This window comes from Antrostomus carolinensis, unplaced genomic scaffold, assembly GCF_000700745.2.
Source record: "Antrostomus carolinensis isolate BGI_N321 unplaced genomic scaffold, ASM70074v2 scaffold4128, whole genome shotgun sequence".
Taxonomy (NCBI): domain Eukaryota; kingdom Metazoa; phylum Chordata; class Aves; order Caprimulgiformes; family Caprimulgidae; genus Antrostomus; species Antrostomus carolinensis.
In genome coordinates, this window is record NW_010334887.1 from 14,320 (window position 1) to 30,385 (window position 16,066).

The following is a 16,066-nucleotide window of genomic DNA, read 5'->3' on the forward strand; positions in this document are numbered from 1 at the left end:
TGCAAGGTCCTGCACCTGGGTCGGGGCAATCCCAAACATAAATACAGGCTGGGCGATGAGTGGATTGAGGCCAGCTCTGAAGAGAAGGACTTGGAGGTGGTGGTGGGTGAGAAGCTGAACATGAGCCGGCAATGTGTGTTTGCAGCCCAGAAGGCCAATAACTGTATCAAGAGAAGCGTGTCCAGCAGGTCGAGGGAGGTGATTCTGCCCCTCTACTCCACTCTCATAAGGTCCCTTCCAACCCTAACCTTTCTATGATTCTATTAAAAAATACTTTCCACAAAGGTATGCTTAAGGCATGGTGTTTTGATCCTTTGTCAAGTAAATACTTTTTTTTTTTTAACAAATCTTGCAGATGAATGTGTTAGTGTAGTCTTCATTTTAGAATTTGGAATTTGATTGGTGAGTTTGCGGTTTTTTCAATCTTTGGGTGTTATATTGTGAAGCTTCTGGGTTTTGCACAAGTTAGGATGTTTTTGTTTTGTTCTTGCCTCACAGTTTGCTGTTTGTCTCCAAGTTCTTTGAACATCACCCCATACCACAGGAGGAGGCCTCCTTAGGAGACACCACCCCAGCATCTGGATCGTACCCCTCAGTGCCCTCTTCAGATTCTGTTGGGTATGACCTTAAAAAAAAATGTTTAATAACGTACTGTATGCTTAGAAACACTCAAAATACTGCCTTGTAACTCTCTCTACATTTTTGTAATCTGGCTTGTCATGCAACTGTATCCACCTGTACTTAACTTTAAAGAAGTGAATGTTTTCATTCACGTGAACGATACAAATTAGTAAAAAACCCAAGTTAAACATGTGCATAAATGTCTGTAGAATTGGGGCCTTACCTGTTAAATAATTTCTTCTACACAGAAGCTTAGACCTGGTCTAAACTGGAAAGATTTTATACTTAATACAAACCAAAACTGTATAAACACAAATTATTTTAGTTTGTTATCAAACTACAGTTTATTTGCCTTGAAGTGACATACCTCTGTTTCAGAATAAGACACACCACTGTAAGACTGGTGTGAACAAATGCCATTTCCAGGTTCATAATACTGCTTTAGTAGCTTTTCCATGTATACATTGCTTTAGTATCCTCCAGACCAACTATCTTCCTCATACTTAGATGTTAGGATATATCAATAGCATCTGTTTACTGCAGATCTGGGTTGTGTAAAATTAGACTTCTAAAACTGAGCACATGAATACAGCCTTCATCCCCTGTATTTCCAACAAAGATTCTGGACCCTCTGTCTGTGAAGAGATTACTAATCATATTTAGATTATGTTCCCAGTAGCTAAGACACTGACACCACCCAGCACTAGATAGTTGAGTAAGTCTTCAGAAAGAGTAACTCAAGGATGTGTACTGAAGTCAAGAAACCTGATGCAGATTTATTAAGAACACCAAATACAAAAGCCTTCAGAAAAACATTCCTAGGACACATGTGCTGCATGGAGATGAACTGAATTTGTCAAAGAGGCTCTCTTGGAATAGTGAGCATTTGAGCATTTTGCCCAAACTAAAGCAGAGACATAGCTGGAAGCTCCACAGGCACCTATGGACTCTAACTAGAAGAGAAATTCCCTGGTCAGCCAAGTCTACTTTATGAAAGACCAAATATGATGCCTCCCAGGAAAACAGATTGACAGTACTGCAGAGGGAACCTCATTTGGTAAGTACAAAGACAGATAATGTTCTTGTCTGTATTGTTTTGTGCAGTTTCAAGTAAATTTGGAAGTGCCTCTTCCAGGTAGTGGATGTTGCCTTTATATCCCATGGATGTTAGTACAGCATATGGTGGACAAGGTTCTGTAAGCCAAGCAGGCTTTGCCTTTCTCATGGTACAACAACCAGGCTAGAACTGTTAATCTGTGAAGAAGCTTGTTCGTACCAACTGCATTAAACTCCTGTGGATGCCAAAGGCACTGTATAGCCCCAACCCTAATCTGGTATATGCTAAATTTTCTTACTTTTCAATTGCTTCTGCCTCACATTTGTGCTTTCTTACCAGTTTATGAGGATACAACAGGATGGATTATCTTAACTGATACATGCACTGCTTCAGGCAGTCTTAGTTTTGTCAAGTAAAAACTGAAAAGAAAAACTGAGACCAAAGCTGGTTAATGCCTTCAGGTTTTTAACTTCGCATATATAAAAAAGTTAACATTTAAATATACTTGCCAGTTGAGGTTAAGGAGCTTTTCCTAAGTGTTGCATCTGTAAATATTTGTGGTTGCAGGAGCTGTTCCTAGCTTTCTACTTTTTCCTTTTTTGCCTTGCTATACACTTTGTTGTTAAAGTGGAAAAAAAAAAGCATATGTCATGCCTCCATAAATCTGTTAATTTTGAAAATCGTTTATGATTATCTGCTCATAAGTAGTATGCATGTTATGAAGTCACGCAATTTTCCCCAGGCATCTGTGTTTGTAGTATTTCCTTTCCATAAGCAGTTCCAGTGCTATTGTTTGGGCATATAGCAGTGTCCATACCTTTCTCCAATTATCCTTTTGCCTTTCTTTAAAATATTTCTCTGCTTTTTAAAGACCTAATTGTGGAAATATTAATTTCCCTGAATTTTTTTGAGTAAAAAAAAAAAAAATAATGCTGGCCTTTTCTATAAAATCTTATACTTGCAGTTTTGTTAAAGGGTACTGCTGCAATATAGGAAAAAAGTTCAACTGGAATAATAATTAAAAAAAAAAAAAAAGTCTGACGTTTGAGGTTATCTTGTCTGGGAAGAGAGTAGGGGATTGAAATTCAAGAGTTGGGCAATGGGATTGAAAATACAAGGAACCAGCGCTTTTTTAACACTTACTAGTTTAATAACTGTACCTTTGATTTCTCTGTTCTCCTAGCATCTTGCATGGCACAGCCCACAAAGGAAGGGATGTTACTAATCGATTGGTAAACCTGAGGAAAGAGAAGGCAAACATCTTCCTTCACCTCTAGCCTTGTGAAGGGATTCCAGCGACAGGCAAAGTGCCCAAAGAAAGGAAGAGTTTGTGTTGCAAGACAAGCTCAAGAGCAAAGGCATGTGTGACGTGCTGAGAAATTGTCAAGGGATCACATGGAGAAGTTGCAAAGAGAAAGGGACATAAAGGAAAAGACCACTGGACATGATGCAAAAGCTGCTAAACATGCTGGAGAACTTTGTTTCACTTTGCTCATGTGTAACATCCTAAAGCAATCCAGTCCTGTAGCCTTTCATTCTTTCAACTGTAAGCTATAGGCAGCCCCTCCAGACCTTCCACCCTGAGATAAGGGAGCACGTATGGTCCCACTTGCGCATTTCTTAACCCCATATAAAAATGTGTCCAGCCTCCATATTAGGTCTTCTGTCCCATTTTAGTTTTTTCAGTTTACACTATCCTGTTGTGCCATAGCAGTCATTTTAGTTACAAACTGCGCTTAACTGGAAAGAATTACTAAAAGTGTAGGTCTCCCTAATAATAGCCATTTGTAATAAAATTGAAGTACGCAAACTGTATATAATACATTGTATTCATTTCATTCATTGCACTGTCATAAAGTTTCTTCTGTATCTTTGCTCAAAGAATATGAGCACAGAATTTCTGTGAACCCAGTTCCCTGGATCTTAGAGATGTATGAGAAGAGGAGAGATTAGCTATTCAAAATATTCCAGTTTTCTTTTTCAACTTCCATCTATTCTCTCAGATGATGTCATGTTGGGCAAAACTCAGCAAACTCATGAGGCAGATATTATGGCAGGGTAAGTAACCTGTGGTGGTGGGGGGGTGCGTGGTCAGACTTTGCATAGCACAGAGTCAGGTTGGACTTGATAAAAACTGGAAGCGTCTGCTTTGCTGGAGGCAGAACACTGATAGCAGGCAGGTTGGCAACACCTTGGCTCTTTGAAAAACAACATTTCACAACATGCTTAATCTTCTAAATTTGAGGAAGAAAGCGGGGACTGTCTGATGCACCATTCTTGGAAGCTTGCCAGTCCCTGCCTTAGAGCAGGCTCCAGCCTGTGATTAAACACCTCTGCTTTCCTTTGTCTTCCAAATGTTCACTGATCATTCTGCCTCGGATGAAGATATTCGAACATCTAGAAGAGCTTGTGAAAAGCCAAGGAAACCAAGTCTTACAATGTATTTAGTACTACGCCACCATTTAGATCCCTATGTGTTTAGTGAGCAATAGCTTTGTCTTTTATTGCAGAAAACAATTATGAACTTCTGCCCTAAAAATTTTGCCACTAGACCACTCCATGTAATGTTAGCAGGCTTCCTACAATATCCAACTTGATATGCATATGTGTTCTTGGTGAGCAGAAAGGGCCTGTACCAAAATCTTTAGAAAAATTGTCTGTACAACAGGTGGGGGAAACCTCTTGCTCCCCAAAACCTTATTTGCAAAAACATGCTAGTGAACTGAAACCTGGTTTGGAGGGCTAACGACAGCTGTATGGGTTCTCTAGATATCAAAAATTTTAGGAAAGCATTGCTGAGCTTTAATCTGGGCCCACAGGCCAGTGTAAATGGACACCATTGTGATAATCCTGGCAGTTGTTTTTCACCTACAAGCCAACATGGATGAAAACAAGTTATGGTGTAGAAAAATGCACTACTCCATATGAGGTTATGACTGTAACAGATCTGTCCCATGATGCTTTTAAACTGACTTCCTGGGATGCTGTAAGAGTGATCTTCTCTAGTTTGTAGTTACAAACTTGTACTGCTATCCTTTTCTCCAAATCAGTATTTGATTTGGTGTTATGGACTACTTCCAGGCTGCAGAGGTAGAGAAAGAAAGAAAAAAAAAATTCATTTTCTGGCAATATCTATGAAGTACCACAATAATTAAATTAGAACATGTTTGACCTCCAAAATTTACAGTTTGCCTGTATCCCAGGTCCCTAGCAGTCCTTAGAAACTGCCTGGAAATGCACTGTGTTCTTCGTTAATAGTAATAACAAAAACCAAAGCCAATTGTACTTTGGTGTAAACAAAAAAAAGAGCAGCCTTGTTAGGCATTTTCTTTTGCAGTAGGTTTGGCTTGGGTCTGAGTATGCAGTGTACCAGGTGAATAGTGTGCACTGCACAGAGCTCTGTGGCTAAACTGAGATGCGCTTGTTCAGGATGGGAGGAGGCGAAGAAAAATCAGTAGAGATGCTGTCATTGTAAAAGGGAAGTGCCACATGCCCTATGACTGAGGCGAAGTAAATGTGAATTTTCAGTTTAACTATTTGCCTAACTACAGCAAAATAAAAATTCAAGCAAAAATCTTGAATCCTAAGCAAACCTCTTCTAAGAAAAATCTTTCCTGAGTAGACCAGCTCTTAAATATATAAAACATCACATTGGTGAGTTAAAGGAAATTGAGGAAAATATGTATTAAAATTTTCTTTCATATTTGTAAAGTGAACTAAGTTGTACATTGCAAGTTTTAAGATCTGGTGGAGGTACTGTCTATGATTTTATGAAATTGTTTGTTTATATATAATGTAGTATGTGTACACACTTTTGTGAGTTACCTTCCTCTTTTCCATGGACCCAGTTTTGTAGAATAGTAAATCTGTAGACAAGTTGACACTTGTTGTGATTGGCAAAGGCTGAAATCTACATTTGTCTGCAATTACTCTTGTCTCCTGACAAAACCTCCTTCTGTTTTGTCTTGATAAAAAGGGAGGGAACAATGTGCTTATCCTAAATATACGGTCCAAGGAAAAAGCATGTTCTGTCATATTGCCAGGAAAGGTCATAAACATGGAGATAAAATGGAGATTTGACACCTCTATCAGCTTGTTGCCTGAAAAGCTGAGAACTGTTTGTTAAAGGAATGCCCACTTCTAAGAGGCTGGAAGAAAGTGTGCAAGACAAGGTGGTATAACCTCTGTAATATATCAGACTATTGACCTTCTTATTTGTAGAAGGTCGTCTCTAGCTAGTGGGTTGGCTGTTAACTGCTCACAAAGGCCACAGGAGCAACAGAAACTCAGATCCTGGTATTTAAACTGCTGTTCCTTTAAGCTCCACCCTGCTGTACCTGTATGCCACGGTAAATAGTTCTCTGTAGCAGTTGTGTTCTGGTCCTCATGATTTTTATTTTTCTTTTTTTTTGCTGGCACTATGTTTACATAGCCTACAGAACCAGACAACATCGCCCTTTTCCAAATGATGATGGCTGGTCCTTTTTGCTCCAGTGGTCCTTTTTACCCTCCTGGATAATTAAAATTTAGGAATGCTATAAGAAGGGACTTATGGTAACTAAGATGATTGCTGCGTTCTTTGTGGTGACGTGTTTTCTGTAGATCAAGATCTTGATGTGGATCAAGATACAGCTTTTGCCACACACAGTCACAGGCTGGTGGTAATCTCTTCTGAGCTTGTGATCTCAGTAGGCCATCTTGGCTAGCAAACTGTGTCCTTCTCTTCACTAGTTACCTTTTTCAAGCAAAATTCCCATTTAGCAAAAATAACCTACTTTTTTGTGAGGGTGCCACGAGGACACCCATTCATTAATGAAATCCTGATTGTACAAATGGAGCACGCAGCTAACTGCTTATGAGATTCCCATCTCTGGATTCTTTGGTGTGTAAAGCCCAGAGATCCTCCTCATAATAATTTAGAGACTCCAAAAAAGAGAGTTCTTTATAAGGCTGTAATTGTTTTCTGAAGATCTGAACTTCCTCCAGTTAGAATTTAATGAGTAGAAAAAGCTATTCAAATTGTTTTCAAACATGGTATGACAAAGTGTGCGATCTGTGCTAGCAATATGATGGGCATGATGACCTCTGACCAGAAATAAATAAATATTTGCAGATTCCCTTAGCAGATGACCATTTATGACTCAAAGGAGGATGAAACTGAAATTATATCTCTGCAATTTGGTTTTTCTCTCACTTGACTTACTCGTGATCACAGAAAACCTGATTGTTTCTGTTCTCATCATGTGACAGAGCTCAAATGCTGTCTCACAGTCGCAGTGCGATGATCTGCTGTTTGTTGTTACCCATTTCCCTTAATGTCATCATTACTGAGAACTCTGTAATACCTAGCAGGAGTTAGCTGTCCCAACAATGACAACACTGGTCTGGCTGAGACACTTCTTAGGCTTTTCTTCTGAAATATTTCTGTGCAGCATCTGACACGCTTGCCTTAACATGAAAATACAGTGCCTTAGAAAGTCAACCGAGTCCTGCACTTGATCTGTGCAGTGTCCCATCTCCTGATGTGGGTTCTAGTTGCATGATTTCCTTACAAAAATGTTAATGAGTTCAAAACTTCCTCATCTACAACAGAAAAGATTTTACCCAGAGACACCTGTTAGCAATGAATGAAAACTTTAGTTTGTGTATATGTACATCAACTGCATTTAAAAAACATTTCTGAAATTCTGCATGTCTTCTGAAGTGCTGGGCTGTTCAGGGCCCTTTCTCCGAGGTTTGTCTGTTGGCAGTTTCAGTTCATTTCTTACCAGTATCTTCCTGATATCTATATTCTGGCATTTGACAATAGGTAACTATTTAAAAAAGTTAAGCAGGGTTAAACCCACTACCTGTGCTTCTTCCTCCTCACTTCCCAGACATAATCTATGTATTTTATTATGAGACGTACCAGGCTGTTGTTTGAATTAATTCGCAAGCACTCTGTTTTGCCATTCTCGGTTGTGAGGCTGTTGGCCAGGAAGGGAAAGATGACAAGTACTTAGAATACAGATAGCACTGAGTTCTGGGACCAGTGCCAAACTGTATAAACTCTTCAATGAAAGGCAGGGTAATAGTCTTTAAAGCAGGCCTGTTTCTGCAAAAATGCCAAGAGGGCCTGTTGAAAATGTTAGTTGCCCCTGAAGATCTTTGGAGAGGCCAACGGGTGTTCACTTACAGGAAGTGGCACCAGGACCTGTTGCTGCTGTATGCCTCTATATGGTTTGTTTCTGAAGCTTCTTCCCTGTGGGCATTGCCTTTGTGGGCATGGTTACTAACTCATGACTAACTGAATGGCTGGAGGACTCTACTCCTCTCTTGGGAGTTGTGTTTCCTGTAAGTTCTAAAAACCGATATCATGTGTATTTGAACATAAAATTTTCTTTGACAAAGGTGGCAGATGTTCCTCGTTGACCTTTTGCCTTATATCCATTAAATTGAATTGTTAGACTTAACAGTGACTGACCGTTACTTGAGTAAGACACGAGTATCAATTTATTGTGCTTTAACAAAATAAACAGATAACCAAAGTGGCATTCTGCCTCCTTAAAAATGAAAAAGCAAGTGTTTAGATGTTTTGTCTTTTAAATATATGATTCATGATACCATAAATTAAAGACTTTATTTACATTTATGACTGGTAGCATTTGCATTTCTTCAGAAAATTTGTCTGTATAGTCTGAACACTTACCTTTCAAGTCGAATCTATTGTATTGCCTAACTGTAGCACTGTAAATAACATTTGAAATGTTGCACTATTCAAAGTTATTTCTTAAAGGTTGAGGTGATATGGTTATTTTTAGTATTAGTAATTCATATTACATTAATTATGTTGAGTGACCAGTGTGTAATTTTCAGTCTTTCTTCATTGGACAATAATCCCGTCCATACAATTTGTTTTGTGACATCTTGTAACTGTAATGTTGATGTGAGATGTTAAGCGTTTTTAGTTCTTAGTAGGTTGTCATTAAAAAGAATATATTGCATTAACTCTGAAGTGAAGAAACTGCAGAGTATCTTGCTATCTGCAGTGCATGTTGGGCTACATTAATTTTTTTAAATCAGGATTTATTATTTCTAGTTTGGTATGGAATGTTAGGGGTTTTTTTGGTTTAACTAGAACACTTCATAGTAATTAGGTAGTTTGTACAGTAGAGAGTTGTTGCAATTGATTATAGGGGGGTAGAGATTGTTATAAATTGTTCTCATGCAGGCCTTTAGATCAGTTTTTTTAATGTATGTAGTATTATAGTTGAAAAGGACTTACCACACCCACTATGCAGTATTCGAAGCCATTTGTAGACCTAAATCCTCTTTTTCCTTGACTTTGTTTCTCAGACCACCAATTCTCCCTAGTCCTTCTCCTTCAAAATCCATTCCAATCCCACAGCCCCTCCGACCAGCAGATGAAGACCATCGGAATCAATTTGGGCAACGTGACCGATCCTCTTCAGCTCCCAACGTTCACATCAATACAATTGAGCCAGTCAATATTGATGTAAGTATTAATAATGTTTGGATCAGGAGTAGTAGATTTGATATTTCCCGTATGGATATCAGTGTGTTAAGTTTGTCCTGTCTACATACGAGTTCTGTGTTTCTAAGCTAATCCTTGGTGGTTTGTCGGAATCTTCATAGATCCCATGTTAGACACTTTTGATATTGAGAGCTGTAAGAATGCAAATAACCCATTCTCCAAAAGCAGAACTGCCTTTTGACAGCCCTGCTCTTCCATTTTGAAAGAAACACTCTACCACAAACCACTGCTCTTCTTTTTTTGTCATTAGCCCCAAGGCTCAGGCTGCTAGCTGTACCACAACATTAAGGATATGACAGCCAGTAACCACTCTACCGAACCATTATATTTCTTTATATCCAAGATAGAGATATTTAGGATTTGTAATTCAAGTAATATTTCTGGCATTGAAGAAAATTAAATTGTTTCAGTAAGGTGAGTTCAGATTTATTGACTGTTCTTTAGGTTTTCAAAAGCCTGGTACATATTGTTCTGAGCATTCTTTCAGAGCATTCAGAAATAGCTACACTTGTTTTCTAGGATCTTTCAAAATGTTGGTCACAACAACCTAATTTTGCTAACATATACAGCTTGTAGTTTGCCCTCAAGTCTACTCTCTCGAAATAAGTGAGCAGTCTTGAAGTCTGCCTGGATCTGGATGCTGAAGCACAAAATCTGTTTTGCATGTGAGCTGAGTGAAAGGTGAAATGTTAGTTGAGTATTAAGAGTGTGGCCGCATAGACGTTTGCGTACGGTATGAGGCAGGACCACTGCTTTCAGCAGCAGTGCAGGTATATAAAGGAATAAAATAATTGTGTAGCAAAAAAAAAAAAAAAGCTTTATGATGAAAATGGATGTACCAAGGGAAACTGCTAGAATTTTTAATTTTTCTTCTGTTTAGAAAATCCCTAGTGTAGTTAGCTTTTAGTCTGGATATGCTGTAAAAGATACTCCAAGTTCACAGTGGATTGCAAATGAAGGAAACCTTTTGCAGTTAGTCATTTCTGAGAAGAACTGAGTGTGCCTGGCTATGCAAATGAAGTGCTTTGTTACAAGAAAAAACAAAGCAGAACTCATTTGACTGATGGACCTCAGTACAGGAAATTGATGTCCCCACTTCTGATATGACAGTTCAAATAATTTGTGCCACAAACACTGTAACTAGAATATTTGGTTCAATATTTCTTCATGCATTTTGGCCAACTGTGTGTTTAAATCAATATTTTAATGTCATCGTCTACTTTGGGTGGGGTACATTTCCCTTTACTACTGAGAGATGCTGTTTAAAAGCAACTAATTTTGAAAAGTTTAGTACTAGTTGTTATAAATAGTTCTTTGGAGTCGCTGCTATTAGTAAGCCAGGCTAGGAAACAACTTTTATTTCGAGGACAACATATGAAGTTATGTAATCTTGGTTTGATTAATCTCAATTGATTGTGGAATGTAAATTATAATACCTAAATTAAACACTTTTTTTTATTTATAGGACTTGATTAGAGACCAGGGTTTACGAGGAGAGGGAGGTAAGTAGTGTTTAAACTACCTACTGTGCTGTATTTGATTACACACCCTCTCTGTCCCTTCCCTTTGTTCTCCTTCCTTCAACACAGGCACAAAGGAAGATATGACTAGAAAAAAAAAAAATAAAATTTACATTTGCTTGTCCATGAACTTAATATTTGTCTGACAAAGATTTGAGTCATTTGCTGGTCATTCTGGGAGTGGGGGAGATGGAAGGAGAAAAAGTTCTGAAGTGGTATCTTGTTTTTTAGTTTTAAAATTACCTTGCACCGTCACTTTTTTGCTCTCACACACACTCATTCACTCTACATGGCTGCACACAGATATGCTACAGCTTCCCAACTCTCTCTCAAAGATTTTTATGCCTGTTGTTACCTTTCCACTTATGGAAACAACAGGGGTTTTCATTGAAAACCATCAACATGGTAGATGGACCTTCCATACAAACTGCTGCATCCTAAAGCAGCATGAAATACTCCAGTTCTTCTCCCCCTCTACCCCTGCTGAAGATGCTGCTTTGCTGTACTGCATGCCTGTGCTACTCTTGGAACCAAGCTGTTAGGACCTTATGCTAAAGCCAGGTCATTTTATGTTTCCTTCAGTAATGCACAGCCCTAATTCACAGTTAAGTCAGAACTAGTGCCAGAAGATTTATTTTTCTTTACATGTTATGCACGGACCTATTAAGTCACTTCTGCTGGCTGTCAAGGTCCTAAGAGGGCTTCTTATGTGCTGTATTTATTCCTATGAATATAATAATAATATAGAAATAATAGAAATAAAGAAATAATAAGTAGGGCAGGCATATGACAGTTTTTCCAACTCCAAGTAATTAACACAGTCATCTACTAATTAAAACTTGCTTCAGCCATAAGTCTGAATTACCTTAGTGCACTCTGCCCTGATCTCTGAGGTTTTGTACTGTGGGCTATTATGGACTTTGTTTCTCCCATCCCAACCTGGTAGTTGGTAGGATGGTACCTACCCACTGTGTTGTGTTTGATGGAGCTGCTTTTCCTTATGCCAGCAATAGAATGTTTTCTAAAAAGAGATTTCATTTAATCCTGCAAGCCTACTAATTTAAAGTTGCCAGTTCTAGCTATTTTTGTATGTGTTGATAGGTGTGGCTCTCCACAGTTTTGCCCATTTTGTCCAGCATTTAAATGTTGTACTATCATGTTGGTTTTAACTTTTGATCATAAACTGTCTGCTTGGCATCTGAAAACAATTGGCTGTTCCCAGTCCTGAAACGGTGTTATTAGTAATTGACTACTTTTTTTTTCTTCAAAGTACAGAAGCAATCTATGAATAGGAGTCAAAGCATCCTAGTTATTTCCCATGACTTCTTTCATTTCTTCTATGTGTCTGTCTTTCTGTCTCTGCCTGCCCGTCTCTTTCTCTCTAACAGCCCCTTTGAACCAGCTGATGCGCTGTCTTCGGAAATACCAATCCCGGACTCCCAGTCCCCTCCTTCATTCTGTCCCCAGTGAAATAGTGTTTGATTTTGAGCCTGGCCCAGTGTTCAGAGGTAGTTGGGCTCTTCTTTCTTGTTTTCACCCAAACAAAATAAGTAAAACCACAGATGCTGTTTGTGCCTCACCCTCACACCGTGTGTATGTAAGTGTGTGAGTTTATCAAAACACCTCTGTTTTTTGCTTGGCCTGGCTGGAATGCTTTGAATGTGCTTTTCACACATACTCACTTTCACCTTTACATGCTTGAAAATTAAACAAAGTCTGACTTAAATCTTCAAAAGCAAGGAATTTCATAGTTGAGGTTTTTATGTGGGCCTTAACATAATTTTTCTAAACAAAGGTCCTTGGATTGCATTGCAGTGATTTTTAAAGACAAAGTGACATCCTTAACTTAGAATTTCCTTGACTGTTCAGTTTAAGTCAGTTCAGTGTTTTATCAGTTTTCTATATTTCATGTTCTTTGTTTTAAAAAGTAATCTAGGAAATCAAATGTTAATTACAAACATTTCCATTGATATCTTGTTAGATCTCAAGCTTTTCCAGTAATGTGTCATCTCAACTTTCAGCAAATACTTCATTTTGAGAATGTGCTGTTGATACCAGATTGGGGCCCTAGATGGTTTAGACCATATAGTTTTTATTTACTTAGTCAATTTCCAGTGAAACAGTATTTGTTTGTGTCCTGTACTATGTAAAATAACTTCCATTTTCACGTCATTGACTCTGGGGATAATTCAGGCCTAAAGCCTGAATTATTTGAACAGATCTGTTGTATTGCCCCAAATCCCAAAAAACTGCGGATTTCACATACTTGAGAAACCAGCTACTGAGTAATAGCACAAAATGTAAATATTTGTTTCTAAATATATACATGTAGAAGTAGGAAGTTCAGTGCATGTAGTGTGGTTTTCAAATGCTACCATCTTGGCTGTTTCAAAGACTTTTGTTTCAGAATATATCAAGAAGAGTTCACCTTATGAACTTGTAAAGTTCTTCCAGAAGTCTTTGTAAGAAGACAGGTGTTCCCAACAAGCTAACTGGCTACAGAATGGCATACATTATGTACAGCTTCAGAGTCCAAGCTAATGACTTAAGTCCAGCATTATCTGAAGTATTCTACTCTAATAACTTGGAAAACAGACCATCTGGTATTATTATGAACAGATTAACTATAATGTTCTACCATGTGCTCTAAGTGTTTTTGGTAAAGGGTGAATATTATGCTAATGTTTCTATATGATGGTATTAAAATTTAAGTATGAGACTTTAGTTACCTCTAAAGAAAATACATTCTAGGAGAGCTTTGCTATTACAGAGGAAGTCTGAAACGCAATAAACTTTGGGAAAGTTGCTCATGTTCTGGGAACACCATACATTTAATTCCATATATGTGTCATTTCAGACAAATAATATAAAAAAATACATGACAGTATAGTGACCATAACATGGATATGAACAGGAGACCATCCTTCAGGTCACTGGCTTCCTACTGCTTGTAAATGCAGTTAGGATGCCCAATATGCAACATTATTGTTGCTTTAGCATGTGGGACAAACTTAAGGATGCTGTGTCCCGTTTTTAATGGGTTGGTATGTCATTATTTTGTGCTTCCACTAAGTATATGGATTTTAGCTCAGTGAGGACAGGCGGTGATGGATATATATAGTCTGATAAATTAGCACGCACTGAGTGACTGAACTCGAGCAACAATTTTAAAAGTTACAAAGTCAATTTCTGAACTGAAGTCGGCATTAGGAGACACTTTTTTGGTAAGAAGAGGACTTCTGAAGAAATATGAGGAGGAATATTGTCTTCTACCACTTACCAGACCACTGGCATGAAAGCAAGCTTTGGAATGTTGGAGGTCTTGTATAATGACTATGTTGTTTAGCAGAGCACCACGAATTTAATTAACAACTGACCCTATTTTATGTCCTTTGCGTTGAGAGGGTCAGCATAACCTTGTTACAAATAATTATGCTGTATTTTAAAAAGCAGTGTCTAGTTGAAGTGCTCTATTTGTAAAGAGCCACTGGGACTCTGAAACACAGCTCTGTTAGTGACATTTTCCTGAATAGATTTGTTTAGATAACATATAGACTGCAGATGGACTATTCTTTTTGTATTTAATAGAATATGCTTCAAATAGCTAACTAAAGTACTTGTTCTTTCTTAATCCCTTCTACAGTCTAAGATTTACTTTTAAATAAGAGCTCTCTGCTAACAGATAGCTTTAAAACAGCCAAATGGTTTTCAGGTGGCACTTGGAGACTCAACTAGAAAACATTTCAGTTTTTTGCATTTAATCTATTTTGATTACAGGGTACAGTATTTCAGCTATTTATTGGATTCCTAAAAGGTTAGCTACAAGAAGTGTGAGAGGTAGCTGCTGCTAACTAAAATGCTATTGCTTTTCTTCTCAAAGAAACTGGTGGAATTAAAAAATACCTTTTTTTTTTTTTTTTTTTTTTTTCCCCAATTTAAGAGACATTTCCTTCTGATAATTCATTAGCAAGAGACTGGGGACTGTCTGGTATACAGAGATGTTTCCTACAGACTTGTCTCTTCCAGAAATCTAAGACTTGAGCACTAATCTATTATTAGGACAATATCCAAATATATGTTTGTTCCCTCTTAACATTTACATTGATGTTTGGAGATACTGCATCTTAAAACACAATTCTTGCACCTAATATCAATACATTCTTGCAAGTTGGCTTCCTATAGATAAAATTATCGTGTTTCTAAAATTTAGGTTCAACTGCAGGTTTGTCTGCAACACCTCCTGCCTCATTGCCTGGGTCACTCACCAATGTGAAAGCGTTACAGAAATCACCAGGACCCCAACGGGAAAGGAAATCATCCTCATCCTCAGAAGACAGAAATAGAATGGTAAGGGAAAGATCAGCTATTTTCATTCGTAGTGTGGTATCTTTGAGATACAGAAACACTACACAATCGTGTTCCTCTCAGTTTTCTTTCATCAAAGCCTTCTGAATTATTTTGAAGATGAGTATGGTAATGATCATAATGAATATTGAAATTGTGGGACTGAAATAGAAATCATTTAAATAATTGACTATACTCATTTTTACTCTAATGCACCCAAATGTCTTGGTGTGCTTCATATTATAATGACAGTTTCCCTTCAAATAACAGCTTAACTTTTCCCATCATGATCCATGAACTTTGTTCTCTAGTGACTCTCAAATGTAACAATACATAAAAATGTCTGCATTTTTTTAAATTCAAAATTTAGCATTATGATTGAGTAAGAATTGAAAAATAAAATAGACTTCCTTTTTGATAAGAGTTTCTTAATATTTCCTGGTTTTAACACTGCCAGAAACCTGTGGCAAATATTTCATGCCAGGAAATAATTTAGTATAACTGTGTGCTGAGGTTTTGCATATGGCTGGCTTGAGAAGTCAAATGCAATATCTGAAAAAGAAAGTTCTTTTAGGACTTTAATGATATAAAATACTGATACCAAATCTTTAACAAAGGAGTTGTTTTCACAGACATTAATGGACTTTCTTTCTTCCTTTTTATTATTTATGCGTATATATAAAGAAAACCCTTGGTCGGCGGGATTCCAGTGATGATTGGGAAATACCAGATGGACAGATCACTGTTGGACAAAGGATAGGATCTGGATCATTTGGAACAGTCTACAAAGGAAAGTGGCATGGTATGTGGCCGTGATGGCAAACAGTTATTCTTAAGCAAGTAACATTGCCTGCTGGGGGCCACCCAGCTGCAAAACAGCTTCACAGGAAAGCGCCTGGGAATTCTGGTGGACACCAAGTTGAACATGAGGTAGCAGTGTGCCCATGCCACAAAGGCTGCATTAGGAAAGGCATTGCCAGCAGGTCAAGG

General features: G+C 37.9%; 1 protein-coding gene across 1 annotated transcript in view; it reads left to right on the forward strand.

Moving 5' to 3' along the window:
• Positions 1-16,066, forward strand: part of BRAF (B-Raf proto-oncogene, serine/threonine kinase) — a 38,839-nt gene that overhangs the window by 5,676 nt on the left and 17,097 nt on the right. The window contains exons 5-10 of the mRNA XM_010174326.2: positions 499-618; positions 9,014-9,173; positions 10,678-10,714; positions 12,121-12,240; positions 14,943-15,079; positions 15,761-15,878. Coding sequence (XP_010172628.1) covers positions 499-618; positions 9,014-9,173; positions 10,678-10,714; positions 12,121-12,240; positions 14,943-15,079; positions 15,761-15,878 — 692 coding nt within the window. The remainder of the gene's footprint in view (positions 1-498; positions 619-9,013; positions 9,174-10,677; positions 10,715-12,120; positions 12,241-14,942; positions 15,080-15,760; positions 15,879-16,066) is intronic.